This window comes from Staurois parvus, unplaced genomic scaffold, assembly GCF_062004578.1.
Source record: "Staurois parvus isolate SC_StPar_1 unplaced genomic scaffold, SC_StPar_1.0 ptg000794l, whole genome shotgun sequence".
In the NCBI taxonomy this organism is placed as follows: domain Eukaryota; kingdom Metazoa; phylum Chordata; class Amphibia; order Anura; family Ranidae; genus Staurois; species Staurois parvus.
In genome coordinates, this window is record NW_028318590.1 from 274,997 (window position 1) to 287,319 (window position 12,323).

General features: G+C 43.3%; 1 protein-coding gene across 1 annotated transcript in view; it reads left to right on the forward strand.

Moving 5' to 3' along the window:
- Positions 1-12,323, forward strand: part of CFAP44 (cilia and flagella associated protein 44) — a 152,920-nt gene that overhangs the window by 35,325 nt on the left and 105,272 nt on the right. Inside the window, exons 8-12 of the mRNA XM_089654729.1 lie at positions 747-849; positions 6,131-6,347; positions 6,468-6,582; positions 6,886-7,050; positions 7,142-7,297. Of these exons, the coding sequence (XP_089510855.1) occupies positions 747-849; positions 6,131-6,347; positions 6,468-6,582; positions 6,886-7,050; positions 7,142-7,297 (756 nt within the window). The remainder of the gene's footprint in view (positions 1-746; positions 850-6,130; positions 6,348-6,467; positions 6,583-6,885; positions 7,051-7,141; positions 7,298-12,323) is intronic.

Genomic DNA, 12,323 nt, shown 5'->3' on the forward strand with positions numbered 1-12,323 from the left:
GCCTGTGGACTTTTTGTTTTTTACTACATTAAGCCCCCCCACCCTATGCCCCTGAAACCAATAGCCCTCCCCTAACCCTTGCTACTGCACCTGCAACTGCCGCCATCCTCCCCAATTCTCAAACCACCCCAACTACTGTGCACCCCCTTCACCAGTGCACTGGTTACCCCTTTTTTCACCAAGCCTGTGGACGTTTTTTCTTACTACATTAAGCCCCCCCACCCTATGCCCCTGAAACCAATAGCCCTTCCCTAACTCTTACCACTGCACCTGCAACCGCCACTGTCCTCCCCAATTCTCAAACCACCCCAACCCAACTACTGTGCACCCCCATCACCAGTGCACTGGTTGCCCCTTTTCACCAAGCCTGTGGACTTTTTGTTTTTTACTACATTAAGCCCCCCCCCCCCCCACCCTATGCCCCTGAAACCAATAGCCCTCCCCTATCTCTTATCATTGCACCTGCAACCACCCCCCGTCCTCCCCAATTCTCAAACCACCCCAACCTTCGTGGTCTGGAACGGGCGCATTTTGCTAGTCCTATTAATATTACAACATCCCAGTACAACATTGTATAGAAGGTCTCAAATGTTGTAAATAATCACAAAATGTCCATATTTTCTTTTTCATGCCAGTTTATAGTGTTTGTAGGTGATATGTATGGAACGACCTGGATGAAGATCCCCAGATTTCACAGGTTATAAATTTATGTACTCTTGGAAATTTTGGACTTTCTTTCTTTCCAGGTCCATCCCAGCAGGAAATATTTTGCCGTGGCGGAGAAAGGACACAAACCAAACATTATCCTTTATGAATTTCCATCGCTAAAACCGTTCCGGATTCTCAGGGGTGATTAGAGCCATGCTGTATATATTTGGCTGATTGCTACATGTTTGCTTTGCCATTGCTTGTTTTTCTCTTGTATACAGTGCCTTGAAAAAGTATTCATACCCCTTAAAATTTTCCACATTTTGTCATGTTAAAGCCAAAAACGTCAATGTATTTTATTGGGATTGGATGTGATAGACCAACACAAAGTGGCACATCATTGTGAAGTGGAAGGAAAATGATTAATGATTTTCAACCTTTTTTTTACAAATATCTGAAAAGTGTGGCATGTATTCTGTGCCCCATTGTTGGTGTCATTGGTTGGAATTGTGCCCCATCCAGGGGCGTATTTACCACAAGGCAAACAAGGCATTTTTTCAGGGGGGCAGCACTGCCCCCCAAAAGAAGGGATCTTCCATCAAGGACACACGCAGCATAGTAACCAGGTGAAATCTGAGAGAGGCTACTTGATGGTGTATGCAGAGCTTGACTCTTGCCACAGGGATTGTCTGGAGCTGTGAAGGTGAGTGTCTTCTCTCCCAATGGGGTGGGGGTGGGGGGTTGCCAGTGTTTATGGCATGGTGGTAGTGGAAGGCTCTCTCGGGTGGGGCTGGGATGGGGTGTTGTTGGTCAATGTCAGGCTCTTATCATGGGGGGGGGTTGTTTTTCAGTGTCAGGGTCTCTCCGTGGGTGGGTGGGGGAGCTGATTTTTGTGTTGCCTAGGGCAGGTTGGAACCTAAATACACCACTGGCCCCATCGTTGGTGTCATTGGTTTGAATTGTGACCCATCATTGGTATCCGGGGGGGGAGTCAATACTTTGTAGAACCCCCTTTGCCTGCAAATCCAGATCAAGTCTTTTTGGAGACGTCTCTCCCAGCCTTGCACATCTAGAGAGGGACATTTCTGCCCATTCTTCTTTGCAGAATAGCTCAAGCTCTGTCAAATTGGACAGAGCGCGTCTGGGAACAGCAATTTTCAGGTCTGGCCACAGATTCTCCATTGGATTTAGGTCTGGACTGTGACTGGGCCATTCTAACACATGAACATGCTTTGATCTAAACCAGTGGTCTTCAAACTGCAGCCCGGATGCGGCCCTTGGGGCACTATTTAATCCACTGACACCAACGAATTCCTCCTAGTGATTCCAACCATGGGGCACAATTCCAACCAATGATACCAACAATGGGGCACAATTCCAACCAATGACACCAACGATGGGGTACAATTCATCCCAATGATACCAAGAATGGAGCCCAATGACACCAATGATGGGGCACAATTTCTCCCAATTACACCATTGATGGGGCACAATACCTCTCACTAACACCAAAGATGGGGCATTGTTTATTCCCACTGATGCCAGAACATTTTCCAGTCCGGCCCCCCTAAAGTCTAAAGGACAGTAAACTGTCCCTTTGCTTTGAAAGTTTGTAGACCCCTGATCTAAACCATTCCATTGTAACTCTGGCTGTATGTGTAGGGTCTTTGGGCACAATTCACTAAAGGTTATCACATGAGTTAAGTCAGTCACATGGCCACATCTCGCATGTGATACTGAAAATCTCAATTCACTATTGCTAGTATGCGGTATTTACCAAAAATAACAAAAAACACCCGGTAAATACAGCATAAAAAGACCTGAAAGTCAATTCACATAAGGAAATAAATAAGTAAATGCATGCGGTAATTAAGTAGTGGTCCAGGCACGCATCAACATGGGAACAAGGTGCTTTGGGGGGGGGGGCCACCCTGCCCCTAAGCACCCCCCCAATGTTGAGGGCATGTAGCCCCCTTTCCTGACCTGCCAGGCTGCATGCTCGTATAGGGGCTTGGTATGGATGAAGGGGGGACCCCATGCTGTTTTTAAAATTTTTTTTTAATTGCTGGCAATTTTTTTTTTTTACTTTCAGCTGTCAGTGGGGAACCTCGCTGACAGCTGAAAAAGTAATGCATGGTTTTCACTACCAAAATACCGCATGACTTGATTAAATAACTTGTGCAGTATTTTAGTAGCATTTTTTAGTGAATACAAATGTTTTTTTTTAAAAACTGATGTGCGGTACGTTACCACATGTGAATTATGGCCCCTGTACTGCTGGAAGGTGAACCTCTGCCCCAGGCTCAAGTTTTTTGCAGACTCTAACAGGTTTTCTTCTAAGATTGCCCTGGATTTGGCTCCATCCATCTTCCCATCAACTCTGACCATCTTCCCTGTCCCTGCTGAAGAAAAGCATCCACACCATATGATGCCACCACCATGTTTCACGGTGGGGATGGCGTGTTCAGGGTGATGTGCAGTGTTAGTTTTCCACCACACATAGCATTTTGGTTTTAGGCCAAAAAGTTACATTTTGGTCTCATCTGACCAGAGCCCCTTCTTCCACATTTGTTGTGTCCCCCACATGGCTTCTCACAAACTGCAAACGGGACTTCTTATGGCTTTCCTCCAACAATGGCTTTCTTCTGGTCACTCTTCCATAAAGGCCAGATTTGTGGAGTGATGACTAATAGTTGTCCTGAGGACAGATTCTCCCACCTGAGCTGTGGATCTCTGCAGCTCCTCCAGAGTTCCCATGGGTCTCTTGGCTGCTTCTCTGATGAATGCTCTCCTTGCCCGGCCTGTCAGTTTAGGTGGACGGCCATGTCTTGGTAGGTTGGCTGTTGTGCCGTACTCTTTCTATTTTCGGATGATGGATTGAACAGCGCTCTGTGAGATGGTCAAAGCTTGGCATATTTTTTATAACCTAACCCTACTTTAAACTTCTCCACAACTTTATCCCTGAACTGTTTGGTGTGTTCCTTGGCCTTCATCATGTTGTTTGTTCACTAATGTTCTCTAAGAAACCTCTGAGGACTTCACAGAACAGCTGTATTTATACTGAGATCACATGACACACAGGTGGACTCTATTTACTTATTAGGTGACTTCTGAAGGCAATTGGTTCCACTAGATTTTAGTTAGTGGTATCAAAGTCAAGTGGGCTGAATACAAATGCAATCCACACTTTTCAGATATTTATTTGTAAAAAATGTTAAAAACCATTTCTCATTTTCCTTCCACTTCACAATTATGTGCCACTTTGTGTTGGTCTATCACACCGATGGTGAACCTATGGCACGCATGCCACAGCTGGCATGCAGAGCCCTCTCTGTGGGCACTCGAGCGGATCGCTACCCCCCGGCAGCCATCGCCAATGTCAACACTCAGAACCGAGTCACAGTGACCTGACACCTGGCTCCTGAGCATTCCATCCCTCTCTTCTGGATCCTTCACGCACACAGCTGGCTTCGAGACCCAGCAGAGCGGTGCCTCCTGCGGCACAGCGGTATCCATGAGGATTTCTTACCCGGGCACAGCGTGTCTTCTTGTTCCACAGGACGTTGGACTATGGCAATGCCTATATATGGCTACAAAAATATAAGTTGCTTTTGTACAGACTTATATATAGCCATATTTTGAGAACATTTTCAGACATATGGGTGGGGTTAGTAAGTAATTTTTGGTATTTTTGTGTTTTTCTAGACCGCAAGTGCTGAACACCAAGAAATGAGCATAGGAAAAAAAGCAAAAATGAGAACAGATAGTGAAAGATCATTCCAACAGACCTGGAAAAAGTCATTTGGAAAAATACATGCACATGTAGAAATTTATGTTTTTTTCAATAAGAAAGAAAATGTTAATTCGGACAACTGTATGAGTTGTTTTTTCCTAAAGCGGAGTTCCACTCACTCTGTAAAATAATAAAAAACTGTAGCTGCTGACTTTCAAAAAACAGTCACTCACCTGTCCCACGATCCCGTGTTGCCCCCGCCGCAACCCGTTTCACCAGCCATCCTGTATTCCAGGAAGCCGGCATCTTCAGTGTGGGCACCTGGCTGTGAGAGCTTGCGGTTACACAGCCAGGTGCCCACTGCGCATGCGCTAGTAGCGGTGCGCTTACTGAATGGCCCCGTTGTCTTCTGGGACCTGACATGTGTCCCACAAGACTTCGGGGAGGGTGCCAATCCTTAATGGGAAGCGGGGGACCAATCTTTAAAGTAGAACTTCCCCTTTAAAGTGGAACTCCGCTTTAACTAAAACCTCAGTATTCAGGTTTATTGCAGTGTTGGCGCTTTGAAAAGTTGGTTTTGTGTTGCAGTTTGGGCAGTGGGGCTCCAAAAGGTTCACCATCACTGGTCTATCACATCAAATCCCAATAAAATACATTTACAATTTTGGATGTAACCTGACAAAATGTGGAAAATTTCAAGGGGTATGAATACTTTTTCAAGGCACTGTATCAAATTTTTTTACTTCCCTGTACAGGAGTTGAAGTTTTAAGTGCTGGTTCGCAGTGGGAGTTGCTGCAGTGTTTTTTTTAAATGAGAGAGAAGGGAAAAAGGGGGGTGACTGGTGCAGCAACATATGAGCAATCCCTGCTGATCACATCTTTGGGCAATTTGAGGTGTTGAGACTCCAAGAGAGTGAGCTGTAGACTCCGGAAAAGAGAGTCTCAGAGCCCATGTATAGCCCTCCAGCTCACCCACCATTCAACAGTTCAAAGCAGGTGACCCTCAGAGCTCACAGCATTGAACCTGGACTCACAGAGATAAGCTGTAGACTCAGGAAAAGAGAGTCTCAGAGCCCATGTATAGCCCTCCAGCACACCCACCATTCAGCAGTTCAAAGCAGGTGACCATCAGAGCTCACAATACTGAACCTGGACTCAAACTTAGCGTACCTATTTGGTGACTGCAATGATCTAGCTACTGCTTACCTCTTATTGGTATCTGCCAGTCTTCTGCCCCCACTTTTCTCCTCACTTTGGGGTAGTAATTACTAGAGTTCTGCCCTCAATTGGACAGCAGTTCACCAGGTACAAAAGGCAATTCTCCATGCAATTGCATTTCTTCCTATTGGCCCTTTATATAGTTGTGTTGGGAATTCTGTAGTTTGCTGCTCCTGGCCATGGACTTACCAGTCTAAAAATTTGGCCTTGATAGAACCTACGGTAGCTTGTTAACAGATTGCATCCTTTAGGCTTTGAGCAGCTGCCTGAAGATCAGGTGCTGCTAGAGGGGCGAACCCAAAACCTGTGAGAGTTTTATGCCTAGGAACCCATATTCCCAGTGGTGGTTCCTGGTGAGAAGTAAATACTTCTCAGAGTCACAAAAGGGGGTCAAAAACCACAATTACTGTGATCAACCACTCCAGATCCACAGTATCCCCCACATGATAATCCCAGATGCATAGGAATTACATCCCCCAGATGTTGATATTCCAGATACATAGAAATTAATGGACAACTATCCTTTATCAGGTGGTACAGAAGAAGCCTATGCCTTTATAGACTTTAATATGTCTGGGACTCTCCTGGCCAGTGTGGGGAGCAGCCCAGATTACATGCTGACTATATGGGACTGGAAACAGGAGAAGATCATGCTGAGGTCGAAGGCTTTTTCCCAGGATGTCTTCCAGGTCACCTTCTCTCCAGAGAATGAGGAACAGTTGACCACCTGTGGGACAGGACACATCAGGTGAGATCTTCCTGACCTATATAGTTTTACCAAGCCTGGATAAAGGGTTTTCACCACCTGGAAATGTATTGTAAAATAATTGAGATTTTACTATCAAGTTTCTACCTACTTCCTGCCTAGATTTTGGAAAATGGCACGCACGTTTACTGGTCTAAAGCTTCAAGGAGAACTTGGAAGATTTGGAAAGACTGCACTTACTGATATAGAGGGATATGTGGAACTACCAGATGGGAAGGTAAAACTCTAAATACTTTTGTGTAGGTGGTGAAAGGGGATTATTTGATACTAAGAATAATTTACCCCTGTTATAGGCAAAGCCATGTCAACTTGGCTTGAAAATTTAGATAAACCAGGAACAGTCTGATATGTCAGTAAGTATTTAGATGTGATGGATTTTTATTTAAAGATTTCATGCTAAGGAGATGGATGAAAAAAAAATCTAATCCTAACAAAATAAAAACCACTTGCAGTGAGTTGAATGGTTTTTAGGGTACTGCAATGGGTATGGTCTCAACCCCTCTCACCTCTATTCCTTCAGGTGATATCAGGCTCTGAATGGGGAAACATGCTGCTCTGGGAAGGAGGTCTCATCAAGGTGGAGATCTGCAGAAGAGGCCATAGGCCATGCCATAATGGTCCTATTAACCAGTTTGTTCTGGATGAAGGGGAGCTTATCACCATTGGAGCAGATGGACATGTTAGGGTAAGGACAAAATATGTTTTTAGAATTTCAATGGATCTATTAAAGCAGCATGGTTCTGACTTCCTCTCCATCATCCATTTTCTTCTGTGAGGTCTGGGACTTTGAGACTGTGGACACTGCTGACACCATCGATGACACTGGGCTCTTCGAAATGGAACCAATGAATGAGCTGTTGGTTGAGAAGAATGTGAACCTTCGCTTTATGGTGAAGACAAGAGAAAATGACTCACCTGTTTGGTTCGCTCAGGTATACTAGACTTATTGTCTATGTGGATGTAATTTTATATTATGATGTATCTGTGCTTGGCATGTGGAGAGAGTCTGGACATAGAAGGCATATTTCTACATCAAACTATTGAACAAATGTCAGGAGTATTCATGCAAGCTGGATAAAATGTCCTCGTATGTTCTGTAATAGACTAATTCCAGTATTGTCAGTTCCATCTAGTGGCCAGAATTCAGTGAAGTTGTCTGAATAACCCAGTGAGGAAATATACTGCATTTTGAAACTGACAATATAGGCATTATTCTTTTACAAAAATACGGGGACATTTCATCAGTTCTCATGAATGCTTGTGACATCCGTCCAATGAACATTTTGTAAATGGTATAGTAGTCACAGGGAATGCTATAATAGTCACAGGCTTAGGGTACCAGTAGTGGGATGTATTAGGGATGGGAAAGAGACTGAATATAGGACTGTGGAGAACTTTGTCACATGGTGTGACGGGGGTGCGGGGGGTGGTTGTGGGGTTCGGGGGTGTCACTTATTGCAGTCTGGAAGCTCCCTTTAGCAAGTTTGGCCCCCATGTCCCAGCCCCTCCCCATGTTAATGGATATGGGGTACATAGTTGTGATGGGATTCACTTTGGGTGGGGGGCCCATGGAACACAGCTCACTTTGGAGAGGTGGGGAGACCCCTGTCTCAGCTCCCCATATCCCTCTTATGTGTAATCACCCTGTGCCTGTCAGGGGTACAGGGTGATCTGTCCTAACATTGGGGTGGGGGGTTGTTGTTTAATGCCATGTGGTTGCATCCCATTGTTCTATTGTGTGTCTTGCTTGGGAGCAAACTATTATGGGATGTATACTGTATGTTTGTGTATTGGCTTGGTGGGGGGGTTTCCAGCAGCCCTTTCTCCTGTCTGTTGGTGTGTCTCTTGTTACTAAAGGTAGATTGCCCCGCCCTGTGTCATTATCCAGGGAGGAGGGTTGTTCCCTTGAATGTATATATCTTGTATCTGTGTTAAAATAAAGTAGTCTATTTCCTGGTTTACTTCAAGATTGGTGTCGTCTAGTCTTGTATGGTCGGCTGTGGTGTCCAGGGGCGGACTGACCATTTGGAAACTCTGGCACTGCCCGAGTTGCCGGGGTCAGTAGGGGGCCCCATGAGATGCCCCTGGTACCTTTTTTCATAGGCTTTTTTGAGTTTGGCCAAGGACACAGGGGCCCCATGATCCCCTATTGCCTGGGGGCCCCATGAGTTGTCAGTCCGCCCCTGGTGGTGTCTGTTGTCGGTGTTCGGACGGGGAAGCGGTATTCTAACGAAAGTACCCAAGTGCAGTCTGGGGATGGTTCCGTTACACATGGTGTGAGGATAATTATCTGTATCTAAATGTGACTAAGACAGAGTAGCTGGTTGTGGATTTCAGAAGGAGAAAAGCACCCTGTCTACATCCGAGGAGTGGATGTAGATATAGTGGAGAATTACAAGTATCTGGGGATGCACATAGATAATGTGGACTGGAGCAAGAACACTGAGGTGCTCTACAGTAGCTGCCTCTATTTTTGTGAGGAGGCTAAGGTCCTTTAACGTTTGCTGGATGATGTTGAAGATGTTTTATGAGTCTGTGGTGGCCATTGCTCTCCTGTATGTGGTGACCTGCTGGGTAAACAGGCTTAGAGTGGCCGTCACCCACAGACTCAAGAAACTGATTTGCAAGGCCAGTGATGTTGCTGGATTGGAGTTGGAGTCTTTAAACAGTATTGAAGAGGAGAATGTTGTCAAAAGTACATTCAATCTTGGACAACTCCTCCCACCCACTCCACAATATGCTGGTCAATCTACAGGGTACCATCAGTGACAGATTTTTACAACCTCTATGCACCACATAGTAACACAGGAAACCATTTTTGCCTGTAGCCATCAAATTATATCATTTTTCTCTGTGAGTGCCGAATGTGAGAATTCAGTCTGGTTTATGGGCCAGATTTTTATGTCCACTCTTTGCTTTGCCAAGAAGTTCTTCTTAAAAGTGCTTCACCACTTGTGCCACTCCAATGCACTTACCACAAATCCATGATCACCTTAATTAAAAGGAAAGTCAAAGAATGCTTGATATCTCAGAAACTCTAAAGCGTTCTTTGGCTTTACTTTTAATTAAGATGGTCATGGATTTGTGGTGAGTGCATTGGAGTGGCACAAGTGGTGAAGACCTTTTAAGAAGATCTTCTTGGCACAGCAAAGAGTGGACTGATTTATTTTATTGGTGTAGGACTTTGGCACATTTTCATTATTATTTTTATTATTATTTATTTATTTATTTTCACTAAGTTATGATTTATGGCATAGTGGCAGCACCATACTTGTTGTTTTATGTGGAGGACCAGTAAATAGCCTGACACATGTACTAATAGAAGAAAAGTATAACGTTTTTGAAAACCTAAGTACAAAAACCCACTGTCTGGCTAATAAAATAATATTTGGCCTAAAAAAAACAACCATAGCAACTGCAGGGAAAATAGTATATAGCCCCCCCCCCCCCAAAAAAAAAGTCAAACTGGTGCAGAACGATACTAAGAAACATATATACCGCAGTGTGGGGGGGGGAGCATAGTCCACGTGAAGTAAATCACATGAAAGAAAACTCTCCACCATATGGATATTCAGAAGTGGCTCCACTGCATGTGGCTAAATATTATTCAGAGTCCAAGAAAAAAATCCTCTGATGGATTATATTGTAAGGCCAATGTATGGTTAAAAATTCAGAATTAATAGAGAAATTCTCCAATGGAACGTATTATAGGTCCAACCCACATATAGACAGTATAGACAGGTCACTGCATGTGGCTAGATATCATTCAAAGCCCATGAAGAAGTCATCATTTGAATGTATTATTATTATTATACAGGATCATTCGGAGTCCAAGAAAAAATCCTCTGATGGATTATATTGTAAGGCCAACGTATGGTTAAAAATTCAGAATTAATGGAATGTTTTATAGGACCAACCCACAGTGTAGATGTCACTACATGTGGCTAGATATCATTCAAAGCCCATGGAGAAGTCATCATTGGAATGTTCAATTAATATATATTTATAATGCCGCGCTCCTACTATAAGTTTTTAATCACATATTGTGTATCACTCATCTAAATAAATATATAAATAATAATAAGTGATTGATGTGACATATAAATCAATATTTAAATTGAACCAATAAAGTGCTATATTATACCATATGTGCTCAATCAATAATGGTGATACAATAAATTGTGCAAGTATAATACATATAGTGCATAGATAAATTAAAAAGTCTTTTTTATATATAAATTGGTGCAATGTGCAGGTGAACTCCTTAATCCCTCTTTCCAGGTGCCGTGTGGTCTCAGTGTGCGCTCACCTTAATATTTGCCCAAATAAATTTAGGCAAATAAACTTTTTGTCCTTCCAGGACTGGTGGGATGATGCTCCTATATAAGGTATTCCCAATGGAAGTGAAGGTCTGCTCAGATCCTCTTTTTATCTCCTCTCACTCCATACATATAGCCACTCATGGATGGACCTTTGGAACATATGTGAATATCTCCTATTTCCCCTCCTGGGGACACCTCCTCCTCTTATCCACCTTTCCTCAGAGTTGGATATGTAAATCAAATGGAGAAAAGAACGACCATGGTGCCTTATCCTTTTATATGAAAGTAGTTTATTGCTGCCAGAAGCGGTGATATAGCAGTTTATGGCACTTATCTGATACAGATATGTAGAAGCTGATAATGCTCTCTGCCTCTCTGTCTGCCTCTGCTGGAATCGCCGAGCCTCTCCGATGCAACGTCGTGACGTCAGAGCCCCTCCCCTACGCGTTGCGTCACAGGGTCACGTGACTTCATCAGGGGGAATATCCCTGTGACGCAACGCGTAGGGGAGGGGCTCTGACGTCACAACGTTGCATCGGAGAGGCTCGGCGATTCCAGCAGAGGCAGACAGAGAGGCAGAGAGCATTATCAGCTTCTACATATCTGTATCAGATAAGTGCCATAAACTGCTATATCACCGCTTCTGGCAGCAATAAACTACTTTCATATAAAAGGATAAGGCACCATGGTCGTTCTTTTCTCCATTTGATTTACATATCCAACTCTCAGGAAAGGTGGATAAGAGGAGGAGGTGTCCCCAGGAGGGGAAATAGGAGATATTCACATATGTTCCAAAGGTCCATCCATGAGTGGCTATATGTATGGAGTGAGAGGAGATAAAAAGAGGATCTGAGCAGACCTTCACTTCCATTGGGAATACCTTATATAGGAGCATCATCCCACCAGTCCTGGAAGGACAAAAAGTTTATTTGCCTAAATTTATTTGGGCAAATATTAAGGTGAGCGCACACTGAGACCACATGGCACCTGGAAAGAGGGATTAGGGAGTTCACCTGCACATTGCACCAATTTATATATAAAAAAGACTTTTTAATTTATCTATGCACTATATGTATTATACTTGCACAATTTATTGTATCACCATTATTGATTGAGCACATATGGTATAATATAGCACTTTATTGGTTCAATTTAAATATTGATTTATATGTCACATCAATCACTTATCATTATTTATATATTTATTTAGATGAGTGATACACAATATGTGATTAAAAACTTATAGTAGGAGCGCGGCATTATAAATATATATTAATTGATTATTAGACACACAACCAAGTGAGTTTGTGAAAGTGTCAGCGCACCCAGCATAACATCTAGGTAGTTTATAATTATTAATAATTTACCGAACACCTTAGTCATAGTAGCTCACAAGTATTCACTTTTATTTTGTACATCATTGGAATGTATTATTATTATTATACAGGATCATTCGGAGTCCAAGAAAAAATCCTCTGATGGATTATATTGTAAGGCCAACGTATGGTTAAAAATTCTGAATAAATGGAGAAATTCTCTAATGGAACGTATTATAGGACCATCCCACAAGTGAGCAGTATAGAACCAGAATGAGTTATGGCACATATGTCAGACGTCACTGGAAGACCCCCAGGGA